This window comes from Gymnoscopelus microlampas (assembly GCF_963454915.1).
Source record: "Gymnoscopelus microlampas genome assembly, chromosome: 16".
NCBI lineage: Eukaryota > Metazoa > Chordata > Actinopteri > Myctophiformes > Myctophidae > Gymnoscopelus > Gymnoscopelus microlampas.
In genome coordinates this window covers 8,562,925-8,587,924 of record NC_139953.1, presented here as the reverse complement: position 1 = coordinate 8,587,924, position 25,000 = coordinate 8,562,925, and the positions used below count along the sequence as shown (strand labels likewise).

At 42.7% G+C, this 25,000-nt stretch overlaps 1 protein-coding gene across 1 annotated transcript in view; it reads right to left on the bottom strand.

The window, feature by feature from the left end:
- Window positions 1-23,495, bottom strand: part of aig1 (androgen-induced 1 (H. sapiens)) — a gene marked incomplete at both ends in the record, with an annotated part of 77,906 nt that extends 54,411 nt beyond the window's left edge. The window contains 2 exons of the mRNA XM_084082036.1: window positions 1,372-1,527; window positions 23,355-23,495. Of these exons, the coding sequence (XP_083938162.1) occupies window positions 1,372-1,527; window positions 23,355-23,495 (297 nt within the window). The remainder of the gene's footprint in view (window positions 1-1,371; window positions 1,528-23,354) is intronic.
- Window positions 23,496-25,000: the final 1,505 nt, after the last annotated feature.

The window sequence follows — 25,000 nt, the reverse complement described above, 5'->3', positions numbered from 1 at the left end:
TATTGCACTTGAGTACAATTTTGAGGTCATTTTACTTTCCAATATTCTATACTTTTACTTTTACTCCACTACATCTCAGACACAAATATTGTACTTTAACGCCACTATAATTATTTGTAACCAGCTCACAACGCGTCGCATCGCGACACATTGTGAGCTTGTAGATCTGCTATTTTCAACAGATTTTTATACATTTGAAAACGTGTGAAATGGGACATTCTACATGAAGAGTGCTTTCTACTTTTGTTACTATAAGTACATTTTGATACCAATACTTTTGTACTTTTATTCAAGTACATTTTGAATTCCGGATTTTTTTTACTTGTAACAGAGTATTTTCTATATTGCAGTATTGATACTTTTACTTAAGTAACTTTTTCCACCACTGGGCGGGAGGAGTAAAGCCTCCGTCCCCAGTGGGGGCTCCTCAATGGCAGGAGAGCCAGTAGAATACAACAGCAGAGACAACAAATTAGTGTGTGTGGGGGGGGGGGGGGGGAGACTTAATTAGCTGAACAACTAAATTGTGCATAAAAGAGGGTAAAAAAAAATTAACATTCTGCTAAAATATCTACAACTCGTTGTGTTGTGTGCTTGTAGATCGGCTATTTTCAGAGAAGACAGTTGCGTTAGTGTATAGGGGAAAGGAAGGGGGCTAACATAGACCCCTGGGGTCTCCTGTCAACAAAGTATATAGGGTTTTAATGTGGCTAAAGTCTCTAACGGCCACAGAGGGAGCTTACATATCCTGACACAACAAGCCGTCTTGCAAGAACTAACTATTTCGTTTTGAGTCGCCTCACATCTTTGATTGATTGACGCACACACACACACACACACACGCACATGCACACACACACGCACACATACACAGACACACACACGTTTGTATTACTATACTTGTGAGGACATCAACACTTTAGGACAGCCACTTTATGAATGCCATTTAAAAAAATATATATATTTTGCCATTTTTAACCCTTAAGCCTAAAGCCGAAAAACAGCAGATCTATAAGCCCACAACGCGACGCGTTGTGGGCTTATAGATCGGCTATTTTTCGGTGCATGACACTGGCGCGCAACTAACTATAAATCATGTTCAGCTCTAATTCCAATCCCTAAACCTAACCTCGAAATGTCTAATCCTAACCTCAATGTTTTTCTAATTGTAAACGTATCTCTAAAAATATTTTTTTAACTATAAAACAACCATTTGTCTTGTGAGGACCAGGAAAACGATCCTCACATTGTACATGTCTCCAAATTCTACTATACTTGGTCCTCGCAAGTATAGTAATACAAACACACACACACACACACACACACACACACACACACACACACACACACACACACACACACACTACCCACCACTCCAACGGGGAAGGCCAGCACCGCCATCATCCAGTCCCTCAGACCGATCAGCTTCTTGAGCTGTCTCTCCTGCTCCCGGCTGTCGATGCCTTTGGTCAGCAGACTGGACAGGTCGGTCAGCACGCACACGCCGAAGAACACCGCCTGGATCACCTGCACAGACGCACCACACACCACATACACACCACACCACGTTTAATGGAAATCTGCACGTCCGTTCTCAAGTTATTTTCACGCGCGCGAGTGATTACGAAGCATTATTAATAAGCATTATTATGTAAATGGTTAAAGGTAGGGTAAGTGATTTACTTTGGTTAAAGTAAGTGTTAAAGGTTTCATGACGTTCAGTTTTACCACACATTAAAAGTCTTTGTCATGGTCCTTCAAACATGTATAGAAAGTTTTAACAAAAAATTCCACTCCATTGATCCATGGCAGGTGTTTTTCTCTCACATTTCTAAAGCCTTTTCAACTGCAATGAAAAAATAAATCTTTGCCTGCGGGTGTCGTGAGGGATTTCGCCTGTCAATCATCGCCTCTGCTCCGCCCCCCCAAAGGACAGGATAGGGGAGGGGAGGGGCGAGGAGGAGAGTGGGCGGGATTAATCGACAGTGACCTCACTGTCGAAGGGCCAAGCTCAGATTACTTTTCAGCCTAATTATTCAGAAAACCCCAGACCACAGAAAATCCACTGAATGTTCAAAGTTCAGATTTTTTGGGTGTAATTGAGGTCATAAAACCCCCCAAAAAAATTATTAACTAATGAAAACACAATACAACTGAAATATCAAAAAATTACATTTGTTCAATCAACTACAAACAACACCGACTAATAACGCCCTGCCCCTCCCCACAGTGCAGAGGGAACATGGTGCGGTCCAATTTCCCCATCAGCTCCTCATCAGCCGATCTGAAGCAGCTGGTCCCCCTTTTCCTTGGCCAATAACTTCTGATAAAGCAACCATAGAGAGTATGCACATGCGTCACTTGTCCACCGGGACACGCCCCCCTCATCTAGACTGAGTGGCAAAACATTGAGCAGCATGGAGCGTTGGGAGTTTGGAAGTGCTCGTTGGAAATCACTCAACGGTCCTGCGTACCACCCGTTTCTAAATGTCACATGATGCAGGAGGCAGCAGGATGTTGTGTTTTTCAAAACTAGCGCTTCCACACTCTGACACTGAGAAAAATAATCACCTGCACGGAATGTATTGACAGAAAGTAGCTCATAACATGTCTCTACGGTGGATTTCTAAGAAACACAAACCTTGCTGATAGAAAGAGGATAATTCAAGCTTTCCGTACAGCTGCCATGTTGGTGAGTTTAACGACGTTTAATACGATCAGATACACTAGGACTTTTCTGTGTGGATGTAGGGGCTGTCAAGACCAGAAAGTCGTTTTTTTTTGCCACTCAGTATAGACGTTCCCGCATAACTTCCGGGTACGATGATGTCACGCGCATAGCCTCTAACAGAGGTTAAAGAGCTAGTGCCATGTTTTTGCAGTTTTTTTCCTGGAGGCTGAAATCTTGAGGGTCAAACGTGCCAATAGAGAAACAGCCCTTTAGTGACATCACAGAGCCCCCAAAAAACATACCCTCCCCCTCATTATCATAACACAACAGGTGTGGGCATGAGGAGGAGGAGGGACTAGGACAGGTGGGTGGTGCTAAGGTGGTGGAGGAGGTGCTAAGGTGAGAACCAGGCATACTTAATGAACTGGAGGCGTGTCCACATAAACTTTTTTTTTTTTACTATTTCTGTACACTTTTTTTTTTTGAAAAAAATCCTTACATAATAATAATACCTTATGATTAGGTTTTAGGGTTGAAAAATATCATGGCACTCCATCTTTAACGAAATGTCCAGTATGTGTGCTCCAATCAGCATCCTTTCTGTCAAACTTGCAATAAAACAGTATAGTGTCGGGTGGAAACCTCATTATGTCCAAAACTAAAAAAAAAAAAAAACAGCTTTATGTGTGGCTGCTGGTGTGGTCATAAGACAGATCTATATTGATCTGGAGGGACATTCAGTATTTCTTACAGCCTTGCCCTTTATTTATACAGTATAGTAGAATGACAGGAAACGGGGAGAGAGTCAGGGAGTGACACGCAGGAAAAGTCTGTCACGCTCGGGAATCGAACCGGGGGGACTTGGTGTCAGGCTGCATCTAAGCCTATGTTATGTGGTATGCTCCAGTCAACGCCCCCAGGACATTCAGCACTGAACATAATCTCGTCCAAAAGAGGGGATTGTGCTCTATTATACCGTCTATGTCGGGTGGAAACCTCATATGTCCAAAACTGTTACTTTTCAGGATTCAAATTCCAAAAGCATCAAAAGTAGCAGATCTACAAGCTCGAAACGCGTCGCGAAGCGACGCGTTTCGAGCTTGTAGATCTGCTACTTTTGATGCTTTTGTGTGATGCCGTAGTGTGATCAAGCACCATTAAGATCGGGAACGCATCTGTGTCATTTTAAGATGTATTTGTGCTATTCAAAAAATAGCAGAGCTCATAGCGCGTCACCGAGCGCAGCGCTATGAGCTTGTAGATCTGCTGTTTTTTGAAGAATCGTGGAAAATGTGTGCAAATCTTTGAATATATATATTTTTTGGTATTTTTGTAAAAATGTCTTGCAAATCCTAACAGTTCTTTGAAAACAACGTATGCTGCTGTATATCGGCGGTTCTCAAACGTTTTCATGTCAAGGACCTCCCAAAATGATAATGTATTTGGCCCCCGCGGACCCCAATCTGAAGATATTTTGTTCCAGGGGCCCCCCGGAAGCAAATATGAGTTAAAAATGTTCGCTTAAAAAAAGTATATACATATATTCAAAGATTTGCCCATATTTTCAATATTTTTCTAAAATTGCAGATCGCGAGCTTGTACATTTTTGAGTAGCCAAAAGTATGAAAATAATGGTTAAAGTGGTTACACAGATGCGTTCCCAGTCTTAATGGGTTAACGGAAAAAAAAACACAAAAAGTTAGAATATGGAGATAAGAGGTTCCTGTCCCAACAGCCACGATATCGTTGTGAACTGTGAAACGTCCTCCCGCCTCAGCAGGCCTGCAGTTTGTTCAGTAAATTGCAGTGTGGAGTCGGTCCTGCTTGATGGTTGAGTGCTCAGGACCTCCGCCTCTGGCCTGACCTGCCAAGCAGCCCTTCCTCCGCGCATCGCCTCTCCTGCACCGTCTCAGATTTCTTTTCTGCCTTTATTCCGATCTTGCAGTATGCAGTGGTGGATTCTTTTTTTTTTTTTACTTATTTAACCCATTAAAGGCAGACTTTGAGCCTACATTTTTATTTATATATATATATATATATATATATATATATATATATATATATATATATATATATATATATATATATATATATATATATATATATAGCTCTTAATTGATCCCTTTGAACTTCAAAGGGGTTGTGCACTGAGTTGATTGATTGGGCCATAAAAAGTGTAAAACTCGTTAGTGCTCTCTCTAATCAATGAATTCATTAAAGACAGCAATCACTTTGATACCTGTCAGAGAGGGGAGAAGGGGGGGGGGGGGGGGTATGTACACACACAGATCTGAAAAGCTACCTAGTCTGCCTTTAAGACCGGGGAACGCATTTGTGTCATTTTAGATTTTAACCACTTTAACCATTATTTTAGACTTTGGCTATTCAAAAATAGCAAACACATTCAAGCTTTTAGATCTGCAATATTTTGGAAAATCTTGAAGATTTGTGCAAATCTTTGAATATATTTCTTAAAGCAAACCAATTGTTTTACTCCAATCTTTGCTTCTGGAGGTCCCTGAACCTAAATATTTTGAGATGGGGGTCCGCAGCCAAATACATATCATGTTGGGTCTCCTTGACATGAAAAAGTTTAAGAAAAGTGTTTCAGAAAAGTGTTTTAGAAAAGTGTTTTAGAAAAACTGATTTAGAAGACATTTGTAGAAATCCCCAGATTTGAGTTTTGTATATATTTTCTCGATATTTTCAGATCTAGGGTTAGGGTTAGGGATCTGCTATTTTTGAATAGCCAAAGAAATCTAAAAATGACACGTATTCTTTCCCGGTCTAAATGGGTTAAAGTATCGACACCGTGGGGCGACGATGGCCTAGTGGTTAAGGTGCATACCACATACAGGCTCTAAAGCGTCCTTAATTGGCCAACCCATCACATCGGCTTCGTGGATTGGCCAAACGATGTGTGACCTTTGTGAAGCTGACATCATCAGTGACATCATCAGTGTGTCCTGTTATACCTCAGAGTGGTGTCTGTCAAGGCATGACATCATCAATGACGTCATCAGGACCTACAGTATATAATAGCCGCTAGACAGCAAATGCCAGCAGAATGTCAAACACCTTGTTAGTCATAGCTAGTAGGCGTTCTGTAGTTTGGTCCTTTGCGGTTTTCCTGTTATACGGTTTTTCGCCACCCATTGAAGTCTGCTTTTGGGTCCTTCCACCTATCCCTGTGACAGCTAGAGTGCACATTAGGACTGAATACTTTTGCACTGCAAGAAAGCCTTGACCAACCCGGTGCTACTTGTGTGTGAGACATGTTGTGCTGGACTGTGCATCTGAAAGGACCTCGACTGGGTGGCTCAGGTGCTGCTGTGACAGTGGGATGCAAGGTGTACTCCATTGGAGGCTCTATCAATCACAATGACCAGGGGATTGATGTCCATGTCTTCAACACTGTGTCTTTACGCTGGAAGAAGTTACTGACAACTGGAAGAGTAAGTCCTTTTGAGGTTCCCAACAGACGCTGGTACCACACAGTTGTACTGATAGAGGATATCATCTATATGTGCGGGGGGATACCTTACGGCAACATGCTTTGTGCATTCGATGTCGACACCCACAAATGGTTCAAGCCTGTGGTTTCCGGCACTGTTCCAAAGGACAGGGAGAGACACTCAGCCTGTGTCTTGGGGAAGGTCATGTATCTCTATGGAGGGTATAACTGGGAGGCGGAGGATTTCAATGATGACATCTGCAAGTTGGACACCATCACAATGGTCTGGTCTTTAATTAACACCATGGGCACTACAGCCCCTGCTTCAGTATTTCGCATTGCCACCATCATCGGGACAAAGATGTTTGTATTTGGGGGAATGACGGTCTATGATTATGACAGTCCGCCTGAAGGCAGACGTTCCTACCACATCAGAGTGTTTGACACAGAGACCAACTGCTGGCTGAGCACACCACCTGCACAGCTTATTTCAGAGGCACCCAGAGGCCATCATTCAGCTTTTGCCTACAATGGAGAGTTGTACATATTTGGCGGCCTAGCCAAACCACACGGCAAGTCTTGCAATAGGTTGTGGAAGTTCAGTCCGGAGACCTTCTCCTGGAAGAAGGTTGAGCCCTCATGCAAGACGGTTGAGCCCAAGTGGAAAGGCATGCATCTAGTTGACATGACCTGTTCCACGGCGGGAGATTGTGCCATCTTCTTTGGAGGTAGCACAGATGACGTGTATGTCTTAGACCTAAGTCCTAGTCTGAAGACATTATGTAAGCTAGCAGTTATTCACTATGGTCTGGAGCAGTCTGAACTCCCAAACGACATCAGATGGGAACTGGCAGCCATGACTGCCAACAGCAACAGGAACAGACACACCCCCTCCTCCGAAAACAAAAAGAAGAAACGCTTGTCCACTAAATAAAGAAATGGGAAGGCACTCAGAGTTCATTGAGGGTACAGTGAATATTTTGATGGTACCACCAATGATGTCCACCTATCAGACTTTTCTGGATCGGTGGGACAGTAGCCTGCCCTCGCGCGTCTGCTATCCGGTCTAGAGGGGCGGATTCAAAATCTCCGGGAAAAAAACATCCGCGGGCCCCTATTGGTTCACCGATCTGTGTGCCCGCTCCGCGCCACTCCTCCTCCCCCAATGTGCAGCATTGAGAGCCCTGACGTCACAACATTTGGAGTGACGCCCACTGCACTCTGGGTGGTTGGGGAAATGAAAGGTTGGCTCCCATCCCTTTTTTTTTCTTTTTTCCTATGCCAGCAATGTGAACAGCTTGGTCCAGGCTCTTATTTTTTTTTAGCAAAACACGAAGGAAAATAAAAGCCTGGAGATCGAGGAGATGGATCTGAGATTTTGAATTCACAACAAAAAATGCACTTCCTTGGCCTTGTGACGGTTCCCTGTATTGTGTATAGTGTAGCTACATGTATTTCAGTTTCACTTAGGTTATGTGGTTATGAGTTGTGTTTGCTTTGCCCTTCTGATAGGCTCTATGCACAGCAGCCATTTTGGAGAAAAATTGGGCCTCTTCTGACTTCCTTCACAGGTATTACCAATGATACTAATGAAGGCTCTGTTCCATTCTGGTCAAACAGAGTCAGGGTGCTGATATTGTGCATGTTGGCTCACTAGAAATAGTGGGTCTCAAAGTGTGGTCCAGGGACCCTCATGGTTCCTTGAGAGGGTGTAACTCTGAGAGTGTACAAATGGACACTCAGAGTTATGGGGGTCCTTGAAATTAAAAAGTTTGAGAACCACTGTGCTACTAAATGGAACAGAGCCTTCATTAGTGTCATTGGTAACACCTGTGAAGGAAGCAAGGAAGGGGCCAATTTCTGTCCAATGTGGCTGCTGTGCATAGAGCCTATAGAGGATATGCGTGTGACATCATCATCAAACCCGGAAGTTATGCAGGAATGCCTACTGAGTGTCAAAAAATACTTTCTGGCCTTGACAGCCCATGCATCCAAACAGAAAAGTCATATCTGATTGCATTAAACAACATTAAACAATGTTAAACTCATTTTGCATGTTTCTTTGCCACTCGATTTGCCACTCACTTTAAGCATGCGCATATCCTCTATTGTCCTTTCAATTTGGTTCCTAGGACTTGGGGAGCAGAGTGATGCAGGTCATCAGGCTGATTGGCGTGCACCTGGGCCCTGGTGCTCACGCCCTTATAAAAAGCCAGTCCTTTGGCAGATCCCTGTTTTCTGCACTTCCCTGACCTGCACTCCTTCCAACATGTGTTAATACATACAGCACTCGCACCCACACTACACCATCCACTCAGTTATAGTTTGTTTGATTTGGGTTTTGTTCATTAATGAATACTAAGTATACTTTTTACACTGCGTCTCCCTTGTTTTTGCTATGTTCCCTGGTTCCCCTAGGCCAGGGTCATAACAGCCTATTGTCAGTGTGCAAAAATGTACACAGCGTATTGGTTTGCGAGATTAGCAGATGTTTGTAAAGTAGAAGAACTGGGTGTGGGAGAATTATACTCTTTGTTTTTGGCTGTCAAGTTTGCTTTGGATCATGAGCACATATCTCTTGCAAGCAAATATAGCCTACAACCATCACAAGCCTGACAGCGAGTGGCGGGTTCGATTTCCGAGGCCGATGGCCTTTGCTGTGTGTCACTCCCTGTCTCTCTCTCTCCCTGTTTCCTGCCACTCTTCACTGTACTATCCAGTAAACGCAGAAAAGCCCCAAAAAACTATCAATACCTCAATGTAGAAACCCTTAGAAGTAAAAGTCCTCTATTCAATATTTTTGTAAAGGTACAATATTGTCATCAAAATATACTGAAAGTACCAAAAGTAAAAGTACTCATTATGCCGAATGTACCATTTCACAAGTTTTCAAAAGTATAAAATCTGTCTATTTTCAAATAGCCTAGGCATAAAATAGGGCTAAAGTGGTTAATGTATGTTTCATAATGTAATAATTTATATCTGCAAAGTAACAAGCAACTAAAGTTTTCAAATAATTGTAGTGGAGTAAAAGGACAATATGCCTCTGAGATGTAGTGGAGTAGAAGTAAAAGTAGGCCTACTGAAAATTGGAAATACTCCAGTAAAGTAAAAATACCTATAAGAATTGTACTTAAGTACAGTACTTGAGTAAATGTACTTAGTTACATAACACCACTGGCTCAGCTTTCAAACCTTCACTGTCTACTGCTAACCCTCCCCTTTCCAACGAAGGGTGTGGCTATGCGGGTTCCCGTTTTTTAGGATTTTAGCAGGATTTTGATGCATGTTTTGAATAAAACACTTTTATCCCTAGGTCACATAGATGGGCTATTTATCATACAACACAGTATGAATCAGGTTTAACTGATTCAATATTTTCTCTTTTTGCAACTTTTCCAGGCTATGAATTTCCACTGGTAGGAATGTCTAGGAAGACATTTTAAACATGCAGTGGAAAAGAAATGTGCATTTTGGAAGTATTAGGATCCATTATCCAATATTGTTAGCGCCTTCTCTTCTCTTCTCTTCTCTTCTCTTCTCTTCTCTTCTCTTCTCTTCTCTTCTCTTCTCTTCTCTTCTGGATGCCAAGTGTCTGTCTTCCAGAAAATGTGTTCAAAAATGTTTTATACTTTAAAAAAATATTTACAACATTTAAGTTAGATATTAAATATTTAAGTTAAACATTTCATTTTAAATATTTAAAGTTAAACATTTAACTTTAAATATGTAAAGTTAAAATTAAACATTCAACTTTAATTTTAAACACTGGAAGTCAATGGGGCTCGGGGGTCGGGCTGAAACTTTGCCCAAATTTGGAGTCAATGATTATGTCATAAACGACCGATTTTGGCAGCCAGCCACAGGCATGGATGGCCACATGAAGTCAGGAGATCCACGCTGGAGCCACACCGTTCCCACGTGGATCCCCAGATCCACATGGTTCCGGTTTTTGGGCCGATCATATGGCACTACATTTGGGGCGCATGTGTGTGTAGTGTAGCAGGGCCTTGAAGTGAACGCCCGCCAAACCCGCCAACGTAAAAAATAACCTTTTAAGACCGGGAACGCATCTGTGTCATTTTTAGATTTCTTTGGCTATTCAAAAATAGCAGATATAAAAGCTCATAGCGCGGCACCGAGTGCCGCGCTATGAGCTTGTATATCTGCTATTTTTGGAAAAAACTTGAAAAGGTGTGCAAATCTTTGAATATATTCTATATTCTTTTAAAGCAAACATTTTTAACTCTATTCTTTGCTTCTGGTGGGTCCCTGAAACAAAATATTTTGAGATGGGGGCCACAAATACATATCATTTTGGGGGTTCTTGACACACGTTTGAGAACCACTGGTTATAGCAACATAACATAACTTAGGATTTAGAAGACATTTGTAGAATCCCCCAGAAGCAAAGATTTTAGTTAAAAATGTTAGCTTTAAAAAAAAATATATATATATATATTCAAAGATTTGCACAGATTTTCAAGATTTTCCAAAAAGAAATAGCAGATCTACAAGCTTGTAGATCTGCTATTTTCGAATAGCCAAAGAAATCTCAAAATGACACATAGATTCTTTCCTGGTCTTAATGGGTTAAGTGCGGCGGCGGCGGGTAGCGCTGTCAAGTTACTAGCCAACTTGGCGGGCGATGAATCAAAAGCTCGAAATATCGCTGCATCTGTCTGAGGCGGGCTGGAGCCTAATCCTACAATTCCCATGAACACTAGTGTGGTAATGTACTGTAATACGACCACTGGCTCGCTCCCATGTTCTCTGTGTGTGTGTGTGTGTGTGTGTGTGTGTGTGTGTGTGTGTGTGCGTGTGTGTGTGTGTGTGTGTGTGTGTGTGTGTGTGTGTGTGTGTGTGTGTGTGTGTGTGTGTGTGTGTGTGTGTGTGTGTGTGTGTGTCTGTGTGTCTGTCAGTGGTGGAAAGTAGCTGTGTAAAGTACATTTACTCAAGTACTGTACTTAAGTACACGTTTTAGGTACTTTTACTTTACCGGAATATTTCCAATTGTCTATACTTTTACTTCTAATCCACTGATCCACGCTTTTGTTTTCTCTCGGCTTGATTACTGCAATGCACTCTACTCTGGCCTGCCTAAGAAAACAACTGACAGATTACAACTTGTTCAAAATGCGGCAGCCAGAATTTTAACTAAAACTAGAATGAGAGAACATATCACTCCAGTTCTAGCTTCACTACACTGGCTCCCGGTTGTTTTTAGGATTGATTTTAAAATTCTTTTAATAGTTTATAAAGCTCTAAATGGTCTGGCACCTTCCTACCTCTATGACTGCCTAGAGAGACATGATCCAAACCGGACCCTCAGGTCTTCAAGTGCTGACCTACTCGAGGTGCCTAAAATGACATATAAAAAATACGGTGAAGCAGCATTCTGCTTTTACGGACCAACAGTGTGGAATAAACTCCCATTACACCTAAAACAGGCAGCCTCTGTCGATAGCTTTAAAGCACAGCTCAAGACCTATTTCTTCACTCTTGCTTTTAGCTGACTCTTTGGTTGATTTTTAAGTCCTCACTGTATTGCCTATTTTAATGTTTTATGCTTTTGCTTTTATTTTATTTTATTTTTTGTTTGCTTTGTTGTTAAATTGGTTGTAACTGTAACTGTATTCTTGCTCTGTAAAGCACTTGGCGCTGCATTTCATGTCATGAAAGGTGCTATACAAATAAAGTTTATTATTATTATTATTATTATTCTAGTCCAGTACATCTCAGAGGCAAATATTGTACTTTTACTCCACTACAATTATTTGGAAAACGTTAGTTACTAGTTGCTTTGCAGATATAAATTATTATATTATAAAACATACTGTTACCACTTTAACCCTGTTTTATATTAAAAAAAAAGAATGAAAATAGCCGATCTGCAAGCTCACACTGCTATTTTCAAACAGTTTTAGTACTTTTACTTTTAGTACTTCAAGTATATTTTGATGCCAATACTTTTGGACTTTTACTCAAGTAACACTTTGAACACAGGCCTTTTACTTGTATGTATTTCTACATTGCAGTATTGATACTTTTACTTAAGTAGAACGTGTGTGTGTGTGTGTGTGTGTGTGTGTGTGTGTGTGTGTGTGTGTGTGTGTGTGTGTGTGTGTGTGTGTGTGTGTGTGTGTGTGTGTGTGTGTGTGTGTGTGTGTGTGTGTGTGTGTGTGTGTGTGTGTGTGTGTGTGTGTGTGTGCGTGTGTGTGTGTGTGTGTGTGTGTGTTAGAGGACTGGCTGCATATGGAGTGTGTGTGAGTTTACAAAGTGTGACAGCTCTGCTGTTCTCTCACACTAGTTGAGGCGGATTACACGGTGCTGGGATATCTGACAGCGATGCCGATCGGTTCATGATTCAGTCTACACATCTGACAAACATACGCAAAGCAGCCTGCTTTAAACTCTCTCTCTCTCTCTCTCTCTCAATTCAATTCAATTCAAATCCAATTGGCATGAGAAAACATACGTTTACATTGCCACCAATGTAATCAAACAATCAAAACTAAATTGTGTGTGTGTGTGTGTGTGTGTGTGTGTGTGTGTGTGTGTGTGTGTGTGTGTGTGTGTGTGTGTGTGCGTGTGTGCGTGCGTGCGTGCGTGCGTGCGTGCGTGCGTGCGTGCGTGCGTGCGTGCGTGCGTGTGCGTGCGACAAATTTCGTGTTACAATGAGTGGACAGTGAGGCCACAATCTTATGAACTGCAAGTGATCTAACTCGAATGTTTTGTGAAGAGCTAACTTTGAGGGCCTGCCGAAAACAAATAATATATAATATACAAAACATATCTGTATCCATCATCCATCCATCCATGGGATGCAACTATCGATTATTGTCTTGATGTCGTGATTATACTTTTTAGATTTTTTTTTTTTGTTTCATATAAAACAAAACTGTAAATATCAGGGGTTGACAATAAGGTCTCAGATGCACTTGCCCGTCGAGCAAGTATAGGTCATGTTTCTACTTGCCCAAAGGTCAAGGTTAACACTTATTTTTTTACTTTACTCAATATTTATGCCAAATATCTCAATAGCTACAGTATACAATATGACTTATTCTAAATACCACAGACATCTTGTGTTGTGTTTATAGCAGTGTTGATTTCGTCGACTAAAACTATGACGAAAAATGTTCGTCGACTACCTTTTTTCACTGATGAAAACTAAATAAGAACTAAATAAAACTAAGCTTTGATGATTAAAACTAAGACTAAATATATTGACAATTTCGTCAACAAATAAAAACTAGACTAAAATGTTAGTGAGGGACGTCATTTTATATTTGGTTCCACTCGGGTGTTGCATGCTGAAAATAGCCGATCTACAAGCTCACAACGCGTCGCAGCGCGACGCGTTGTGAGCTTGTAGATCTGCTATTTTCAGCATGCAACCAAGTGTAAAATCAGCCCATTACGACGCCATCAAGGCACCGCCAAAATACATTTTAGTCGACTAAATCAACTGTAGATTTAGTCGACTATAATTTTATGATATTTAGTCGACTAAAACTAGACAAAAACTAAAACATTTCAGATGACTAAAATATGACTAAAACTAAATGGAATTTTATTCAAAAGACTATGACTAAAACTAAATCAAAATTTTTGCTGACAAAATCAACACTGGTTTATAGCAAACTAAAGACAGTCGTTTCCCCACTCAAACGCACTTGGCCGTCGGGCAACGAACCTGAAAGCAGACTCCAGCCTCCACCTTCCCGAACGTTTTATTTACTTGCCACGGGCAGTCGGGCAACCGTTAGTGTCAACCCCTGTATATATTTTTTTAACCACTCAAGCGCTATTATATATACTTTGTCGCACAACGGTGTCGAGCAAAAATGTTTAATCTACAAGCTCACACAGCGTGTATAGCATCGCACTGATCGCAGTGCAATGCCAGCCAGCCAGCCTGCCAGTCAGCAAACCAGCCAACCAACCAGCAAGCCAGCCAGTAGCAAGTAAGTCAGTCAGCCAGCCAGCCAGTCAGTCAGTCAGTATGTGTCATATTTTCCACATTAAGCGTGTTCCTCGTCTCCTGGTGGTTTACTTAATGACCCCCCACTAACCCCCCGCACAACAACCAGGAAATACACCCTGTTACCACATCTGGTAGTGGGCTACCACTCCGGTGTGTGTGCGTGTGTGTGTGTGTGTGTGTGTGTGTGTGTGTGTGTGTGTGTGTGTGTGTGTGTGTGTGTGTGTGTGTGTGTGTGTGTGTGTGTGTGTGTGTGTGTGTGTGTGTGTGCGTGCGTGCGTGCGTGCGTGCGCGTGCGTGCGTGCATGCGTGTGTGGGAGCATAGATGTACAGTACATGTGTGTTCATACAATATAGACATGGCTGGGTGTGTGTGCGTGCGTGCGTGCGTCTGTGCGTGCGTGCATACGTGCGTCGGAGCATAGATGTACAGTACATGTGTGTTCATACAATATAGACATGGCTGGGTGTGTGTGTGTGTGTGTGTGTGTGTGTGTGTGTGTGTGTGTGTGTGTGTGTGTGTGTGTGTGTGTGTGTGTGTGTGTGTGTGTGTGTGTGTGTGTGTGTGTGTGTGTGTGTGTGTGTGTGTGTGTGTTTTTTTCCTGTGCATGTATGTGTGCAACCCAAGCTTTTCTGGAACAGGGCTCACTTGAGCGGGCCGTGTTAAAGGAGACACACCATGAATTTCACTTTTTTTTTTGGGCTCCCCAGTGTCTCTTGTACCCCAAAAAATATTTTCTTTTAACATTCAGTCATTCATTCTCATTTCAGAGATTTTCAAAATGGGCGTGTCTGAACAGGCCATCTCAGAATGGCAAGTTTGCTTACCTCACCAAACTTTCTTCCCATGTATTTTGACAGACAGAATTGCTCAGTACCGCAGTACAGCACCCCCCTAGCCAACAGGACGTTTTGGTATTGCAGCTGAAAGTGCTTTATAAGCCTGAGAGAATTGACTTGGGATGAGTATATCTGAGTGTTGATTTAGGCTCAAACCTTTTGAAAATGGTTTGAGGGACATACACCATATGATATTAAATATCAAATATTTTTTTTAAATTCATGGTGTGTCTCCTTTAAGTGGTCAGATGGGTGGGCCGCGTGTATTTTCAGAGCATGTTCATTTGAATGGTCAATCAATCGATTGTGTTCTGACTTGGACCGATGGAACTAAAATAATATATTTGATTTATTTTCTAATATAATACATAGTGAAATTATCATTAAAGTGTTAGTGTTTTGCCAATTATTCGGTGGCCCACTTCACTGTGCTTACATGTCACCAAGATGTAGACACTGAAAGAATAAAGTAATTAATTAATTAAATAAATGTAATTAATTAATTGTTTGACCTACGCTTTCAACCTCCCTATTTTGGGAAAGTCATTATAGGCGAAAGATAAAAAAAAAAGTTCAAACGTTCTCTCAAAATTATAGAAAAAACAAAAAATAATTTTCAAACTTTTCAAAAATAATGATAGCCGATCTAGCCTAGCTACATATAGGCTATTTTAGCTATCTGTCATACCACTGTATATATATATATATATATATATATATATATATATATATATATATATATATATATATATATATATATATATATATATATATATATATATATATATATATATATGGCTTATATTAAGGGTTAAGGGGGTTTACAGTGCATTCAATTTATTGTAGCTTATTGTTTGATGATATGCCTTTTAACATCATGATTAGTAGTAGCAGCAGTAGCCAGTTATTGTTATTATCTTGCACCTATAATTGACGGCCAAACTCATGGGGCTACACATGTGTGTGTGCGTGGTCTCCACGCACACACATGGCCCAACTAACTCCACATTTTACCCCAAAATTCCTCAATATTCTGCCTCTGAACCGGCTGCTTCCCATACCGTTACTCTACTTCCATGATGTACAATAAATATGAAACGCATTATGCCCCAATACTATGCAAATCTCTTCCCCAGCGCGAAATTCACTTCCGGGTGCTTATTTTGGTCTGACATCAGAGAACCCACATATTTGGGCATAACTGATATAGGCAGCTCCATATATGGAGATGTCTGACACTATCTGACATCACCATAATGACAGGGGCACAGCCATCACGGTCCCATATTTGGGCATAACTGATATAGGCAGCTCCATATATGGAGATGTCTGACACTATCTGACATCACCATAATGACAGGGGCACAGCCATCACTATAAAGGACCTGGATGCCCTGGCCAATGCCAGTGTCCTCAGCGACGCTACCAATGCCACACACGTCCACGTGTTGTTGCCTTGCAACTCTACTGCACGTAGCCCCTACCCCCGCCAAAAGTAAGTGCTTTGATTTACCCCATAATCCCTCCAATGCATTCTATCACCCAATCTCTCACATTCCTTTTCCTTACATCTACACAGAATATTACAATTACTATGTTACGCACACATTTCACAACTGCCTAATCATGCATGCTGTCCATCTCTCTCTTCGCAGAACGCCGCTATGAGGACCATCAATACACAACACACTCTCATCCATCACAAAGGACAAAACCAAAGGATAAACACTTCAGAAGAGCGTGGACACAGCCACAACAACTCACAGAAATAGTTGCCTTTCCCACACCTGCAATGGATTGTATCTGCACTTCATGCAAGGCCGTCATGTTCCCCTGGGAAACATCAAAACTTTCAAAAGATCCTGTCCCACTCAAAACCTTCAGTGCCTGTTGCCATTACGGAACAATCCAACTACAGCCATTCAAGGACCCCCCTCCTGCACTTCAAGCTCTGTTTGACAGGACCTCTCCAGAATCCCAACAATTCATGGCCAACATCCGACAGTACAATGGCTTAGTGTCTATGGCTTCTAAGAATGTCACCGGTAAAATCATTGCATTCAAAGGACTAGGGCCACGACCGTTCAAGATGAGTGGCCAAATGTACCACCTCACTCCCTCTGCATTCTTTCCTGACACCAATAACCGACCCAAATTCTCACAAATCTTTGTATTTGATCAGGACAATGAAATTAAGAACCGCCTTCATCAGGCTAAGGGAGAGGACCTTATTAAGGAGCCCACTTTAACCCTCATTCAAAATGAGTTAAAGACAGTTAACCCTTTAGTAAAAATCTTTAAAACCGGCGCAGAATTACTCAATGCCAACCCAACTCAGGCACTGAAAATGGTGTTCAAGTCAAAAAGCTCACAGGGGGCAAACAAAAGTCACCTCAACCCTGCTGTCCCTGACGTTGTTGTTTTTGCACCAGGATGCCAGACAGAGCCCAGAGACATTGTTCTGTACAGAACTCCAGTTGATGTACCTAATCACAGCCAGACTACACACATCAATTCACTACACCCTATGTATGACCCAGCCGCTTATCCCTTGATCTTGCCACATGGGGATGCTGGCTTCAGCATCGACAACCCCATCACAAAGGTTCATGCACAGTCACCCACAGCCAAAGTCACTCTTCAGGAGTTCTTCAGATTCCATCTACAACAGAGAACCCACTCCTTCAACACCCTTCTGAAGTCGGCCCGACTTGCTCAAGAATACTTCTGTGATCAATACTCCAAAATAGAAAATTGCCGGATGAACTACTACAGGAGTAGGGAACTACAGGACAAGTACAGGGCCCACCAGTATTCTGGTCTGATTGATTCCCTGGCTACTCAGCAAACACAGCCAGGACAGACTGAGGCCACCAACATTGGTCAACAGATAATTCTTCCAGGCTCACACACTGGTAGCCCCAGATACCTCTACAAGCACTATCTAGATGCCCTTGCCATAGCAGCCAGATACAAAAAGTTTGACCTCTTCATTACCATTACGGCAAACTCACGGAGTGAAGGTGTCCTCAATAACATTTTTGAACACCAGCAGCCCACTGACAGACCAGACATTGTCAATAAAGTCTTCAAACGGAGTCTGGATGAGCTCCTCCGCGACATGAAGCTGGGAGTTTTTGGCAAAATGAAGGCTAGAATACACACTGTTGAGGGACAGATGAGAGGACTGAAACATGCCCACATACTGCTACTCCTACACGAGATTTTGACTGTAGATGACATTGATCACATCATTAGAGCAGACATACCTGACCTGGACAAGGAGCCAGAGTTGCATCAGCTGGTGTGTCAATCCATGCTCCATGGACCCTGTGGTCCAGGCTACCCCAACAGCCCCTGCATGGTCAATGGCCTCTGTTCTAAGAAATTCCCCAAAAACTTCTGTGCCACCACTCGACTGCCTCATCATGGTCATGGCTACCCGGAGTACAGGCGGCCCATTGACGGCCACACCTTCAACAAGAAAGGCTTTCTGTTTGACAGCAGGTGGGTCGTTCCTTACAACCCCTGGGTCCTTCTCAAATACAAATGCCACATCAACGTTGAATTTGTAGGCTCCTTCCAGACCATCAAGTACCTGTACAAATACGTACATAAGGGAGCTGATGTTGGCACCCTCGACATTGAAGACAGGGATGAGATCTCCAAATTCATCAATGCCAGAACCATTGATGCTCATGATGCACACTGGAGGACTATGGAGTACAAGATCCAGGACAGACTCCCTGCTGTCACCAATCTCGCCATCCACACAGACGGCCAGCAGAGCATAGTCTTCAGAGAAGGCCATGCACAGGAGGCCATAGCAGCAGCCAAACCCACTACATTGCTTGCCTTCTTCGAACTAAACAGCCAGGACCCTGAAGCAAGGCAATATCTATACATGCAGATTCCCGAACACTACACATGGAAGGCCCACATGTGGAATAAAAGAGTCCACGCACCCAAGGACAGGGAAATTCCACGTACAATAGGAAGAATGTCCAATGTATCCGTGCTCCAAGGAGAAAGATTCTACTTGAAACTGCTCCTAGCACATATCAGAGGACCACAGACCTATGAGGACCTTAAGGTACATGATGGCAACCACTATGACACTTTCAAAGACACAGCTCTAGCCATGGGCTTGCTTCAGGACGATCTAGAATGGATTAACGCCATGCATGAGGTGTCACGCTACGCATCTCCAAGGAAAGTCCGCGAAACCTTTGCCATCATCCTCCACTACTGTCACCCATCAGAGCCCAAACATCTGTATGACAGATTCTTTGCAGAGCTCAGTGAAGACTTTCTCCATGCGGAGGCCACTGCACAAAGGTGCCCCACAGACGCAGTAGACACAACATTCATACAAAATCAGCTACTGCTTGCAATTGATGATGAACTCTCACAAATGGGCAGCGGTCTATCCAACTACAATGACATGCCACAGCCAAGACCACTAACTGCGCAGGAAAGGCTGACACAAATCTTCAGATCTGAAAAATTCAACATAACACAGCAACAACAAATTGTACAGTCGCTTGCTCCTAAGCTCACTGCGGAACAAATGGCACTCTGCGAATCCGTCTATCAGGCAGTGCATGCCCCACAAGAAGAAACCATCACACGCCAGTTCATTCTCAACTCCCCTGCAGGATATGGCAAAACCTTTACCTTTAAGGTCATTGCTGCTACGATACGCGCAGAGCATGGCATTGTGCTGTGTGTGGGCAGCACAGGCTTGGCAGCACAGAACCTGGAGGGTGGTAGGACCGCTCATTCACGATTTAAGATCCCAATCCCCATTTTCCAAGACTCTGTCTGTGCCATCAACGCAGAGTCCAATCTGGCCAAGCTCATTAAAGACAGCAACTTAATCATCTGGGACGAGATTTTCAGTGTTGACCGCTTTAACGTCGAGTGTGTGGAAAGAACACTGAGGGATCTCATGCACTCACAGCAGCCTTGGGGTGGCAAAACTGTCCTCCTGGGTGGAGACCCAAGGCAAACCCTCCCCGTTATCAAAAGAGCAGGCAGGCCCCAGATAGTTTCAGCATGCATCCAGATGTCAACACTCTATCCTCACATGAAACACCACAAGCTAAACCTCAACATGAGAACACACGCAGCAGAGAAGGACTTCTCCCACTATCTCCTTGCATTAGGGGAAGGAACACTCCCACACGAGGAGGACACAGAATGGCAGGTCCGCATTCAACCCCACCACTTGGTTCACGATCTCCAAACTCTCATTTCATTCACCTTTCCTGACTTGCAAACTGGATGTGTCAACAAAGACAACCTTCTCAATGGCACTGTATACACTCCTCTGAATAATGACATTAGAGAAATCAACAACATATGCCTGGCAGACTTCCCTACAGAACAGAGAGTCTACTTTTCAGCCGACACAATTCTGGAGGACGACCACAAGGACTCCATGCCTGTGGAATTCCTCAATTCACTGACACCCTCTGGAATGCCTGATCATAACCTCAAGTTGAAAGTAGGAGCCCCAGTCATGCTGCTGAGAAACCTGCAAGCAGGTCCCGACCGCACTCTCAAGAATGGCACCAGAATGGTGGCACTGCAGATGATGGACAAAATCATTGAGTGTGAGATTACAGCTGGCACAAACAGGGGTGAAAAAATCTTCCTCCCAAGGATACCTCACTATGACAGAGATGAGGAGCTTCCCTTCACCTTCATCAGACGACAGTTCCCTATCCGCTTAGCTTTCTCTGTTACCATCAATAAGGGGCAGGGGCAAGAGAACGAACGAGTTGGCATCTACTTGCCTCAACCTGTGTTCGCTCATGGCCAACTCTACACAGCCTTCTCCAGGGGAAAGAGAGCCAGCGCCGTCAAAGTTTTCATTGTGAACAATGATGAGGGAATTACTGACAACGTTGTTTATCCCGAACTCTTTTATTAATCCAAACATGCTCATTCAAACACTTTGCATGTGCTGCTACTCCCTGATTGCATAGTGACAAATGACCTTCATTCTTCAACATAATTGCCATTGCCTTTGTTTGTATTCTCCCCCCAATGCAACATACTGTACACCTGCTCCTGATTAATGCTTCACTGTTAATGTTATTCTGGATGTCATTTCATTTCACTGCTATTTTGCCTTTCTCACATTTACATGTTGCCACCAACACTGTCCGACATCACACCATGCCAATAAACCATGCTATCTAACAAACAATGCAATCTCATTTCAATCAACAACAACCCGCCTACATTCATACCCAATACTTCTCTTGCCTCAATCACATTACTCAACACTACTACTTCCTTGCACACTACATGTACACACCTACACAGTGCGACGTCGCGCGGACGCTAGATGTGAGGGCCGCGCAGCGGCCCGAACTTCTAGTCTTTATTATTTGGCTATTATTCCTATTCTTATTATCATTATGTAACGTGTGGTTTGATTTGATTTGATTTAATAGACGTCATGGCTAAAAGAAAAACACATGCTTCTCACAGAAACGTCAAGGATAATACAATACAGTCGGTGATTTATTTCCATTGTGGTCCTTTGGTCTGAGACAAACAAAACATAACATAACATAACAACAGGCAGGAAATCCTATCCCTATTAGTATAGTCATACAAGGCCAACCTACAGCAGTGAAGATTCATGATCATCACATAGCCAGCCTGATTGTGTCTCACAGCATAGAAAACAGCCTAAAAGACTATAGGCTTTACTCAGACTGTCCTTTATTATGTGATGCAGAGCAGTGGTGGGGAAAAAAGTACTCAAATTTGTACTTAAGTAAAAGTATCAATACTGCTATATAGACATACTTTGTTACAAGTGAAAGTCCGGAACTCAAAATGTACTTGAGTAAAAGTACAAAAGTATTGGCATCAAAATGTAGTTGAAGTACCAAAAGTAAAAGTACTCATTTTGCAGAATGTCCCATTTCAAGTTTTCAAATGTCTAAAACTCTTTTGAAAATAGCAGATCTACAAGCTGACAATGCGACGCATTGTGAGCTTGTAGATCGGCTATTTTCAAACGGACGAAATGTATATATAGTGCTGAGGTGGTTGATGAATGTTTAATCAAAATCGATAAAGTAACTAGTAACTAAAGTGTTCAAATAAATGTAGTGGAGTAAAAAGTACAATATTTGGATCCGAGATGTGAGTAGAAGTAAAAGAATTGGAAGTTGGATATACTCCAGTAAAGTACAAATCCCTCAAAAGTGTTCTTAAGTACAGTACTTGAGTAAATCTACTTCGTTACTCCACTGATGCAGAGTCAGTATAGCCTAATAGGTAACTGACACCCAGTCAGCCATAGTGGAGTGAAAGCATCAACACAGGGCCTGTCGCAGCAAACAGCCCATAATAATAATAATAATAATAATAATAATTCACATGGTAGGGATCATAGCTACTGACTGTATCAATGATGCAAAAACAAACAATAGCAACGCATGTGTCTGTCTCTCACACATACATGGGCCGATCAGACACGCACGTTAAGCTTATAATGTATGCTTCTGTCGTATGGCGGTGTCTCTTGCCAAAAGAAAAGAGCAGATCTACAAGCTATAAACGCGTCGCATGGCGACACGTTCATAGCTGGTAGATCTGCTCTTTTTGTTCTTTTCTTTTTTGGCCAAAGGGACACCGTCGTCTTTACGACCGAGTTAGCTCTGGTCCACAGTAGCGTTAGAAGGAGTTCTCCTTAACGCTATGTCGGTCTCCCGCACATCCTGTGTAGCGCAGCCTCTCGTCTTTAGTAAAAATAAAAAATACAGTTTCGCTACTCACCAAAATAAAGACGGCTTTAAGATGTTGAAAGCCTACTTTACTCAGTGGGGACACTTGGGGCCCTCCACCTCACGTCTAAAATACACTTTTTGTCCAGAAAAGAAAATATTTCACCGGAAGTTGTTGTTTTTTTAGTTGTTCCACTGCGCCCTCTACAGACCTTGTCAATAGAAAACTCCCCGTGTCCAGATCTGTAGGGGGCGCAGCAACATGTTTCCTTCAGGTGAAATATTTTCTTTTCTGGCCAAAAAAAGTGTATTTTAGACGTGAGTTGGGGGGCTCCGAGTGTTCCCACTAAAGAAAGCAGGTTTTCAACATCTTAAAACCGTCCTTGTTTTGGTGAGAAGCAAAAGGGTATTTTCTATTTTGACTACAGACGAGAGGCTGCACAGCCTGCGCGCTACCGCGAGTGTTCGGGAAACGGCTTACAAATACCATAGCGTTAAGGAGAACTCCTTCTAACGCTATGGACCAGAGCTATAATAATACGACCGAATAGGCTACCTAATATAAAAAGGAGGCTTCATTCATTCATCATGATACAAGGATGCGTTGTGATTCAGCCCCATAGATAGTTATAGATCTTAATATCTTACCAAGTCAATGAAGGTGAGGAACTTCCAGCTGCCTCCGTAGGTCTGGTGCGCCGGCATGTCGATGGCCTTGTAGTTGCACAGCACGGAGAAATATGACAGCAGGATGGCCACGCGAAGCACCTGGCAGGGGATCAACGCCATGATGATGATAATGATGAGGATGAGGATGGTGGAGGTGCTGATGCCCCTTTTTTTTCTCTCTCTCTCTCCCTATCTTTCTCTTTCTTTCTCTCTAAGACCCCCAGCTCAAATCCTATCCTATCCTCTCTCTCTCTCTCTCTCTCTCTCTCTCTCTCTCTCTCTCTCTCTCTCTCTCTCTCTCTCTCTGGATGGATGCAGCGGCACACAGGAGGTTGCGTGCTAACTGTGCGCGCAGGGCGCAGCAACGGGCAGGGGAGGAGGGAGGCAGGCAAGAGGATGCAGTTGCCACGGCAACGCCAGAACGCTGCACGAGGCAGGGATGGATGCCGATGGACGGAGGATGGATGGATGCCGATGGATGGATGGATAGATAGATAGATAGATGGATAGATAGATAGATAGATAGATAGATAGATAGATAGATAGATAGATAGATAGATAGATAGATAGATAGTGATTGTGATTTAATTGCATGTGTAATCTTTTAAGACAAGCTTTGTTTGCGTTTACTGTACACGGTAAATTGACATTTAAAGAACCATACTGGTGTTATTGCATGTTTAACCCATTGAATACAATTTGCAGACAATGTCAAGAAAACTGGAAATTGTGGTTCTCAAACTGGGGTCCTGCAGCTAAATATGGTTTCATGTTGGCTCACTGGAAACACACTGCTAGACCAGTGGGTCAAAAGTTGGGGTCCAGGGACCCTCATGGGCTTCCAAATGGCCCCTTACGGGTTTGTAAACTCTGAGAGTGTACAAATGGAACCAAATGGAATTACGGGTCCATTTGGTTCCATTTGTACACTCTCAGAGTTATGGGGGTTGTGGAAACCGCTGTGCTACAAATGGAACAGAGCCTTCATTAGTATCATTGGTAACACCTGTGAAGGAAGTGTTAATATGGCTGCTGTGCATAGAGCCTATCGGCCCATAACTAACCCTATCCCTATTCCTAACCTCAACCCTAACCTCACACTAACCTAAGGTTTGTCAGACTATAGGTACTATGCACTGCAGCCATCGGGCCCTGAGAGCGTATAATGGAACCAAATGGACCTATACAGGTCCATTTGGTAACATTTGTACACTCTCAGAGTTATGGGGGTCCTTGAAATGAAAGGGTGTATAGGGAATCTAAACTCCAGTCGCCGCTGCTCTATCCATTGAGCTATGGCTGCCCCTTCAAACAATGCAGTGGTTCTCAAACATTTTCATGTCAAGGACCCGCAGATTGATATGAATTTGGCCGCAGACCCCAATCTGAAATGTAGTAGTGCCTAATTTTCAGTACTTTTACTTCTACTCCATTACATCTCAGAGGCAAAGAGGTATTATACTTGTACTCCGCTACAATTATTTGAAAACTTTAGTTACTAGTTACTTCGTAGATTTGGATTATTATTACAAAACATACATTAACCACTTCAGCCCTATATACATTTCAGCCATTTGAAAATAGCAGATCTACAAGCTCACAATGAGCTGTAGATCTGCTATTTT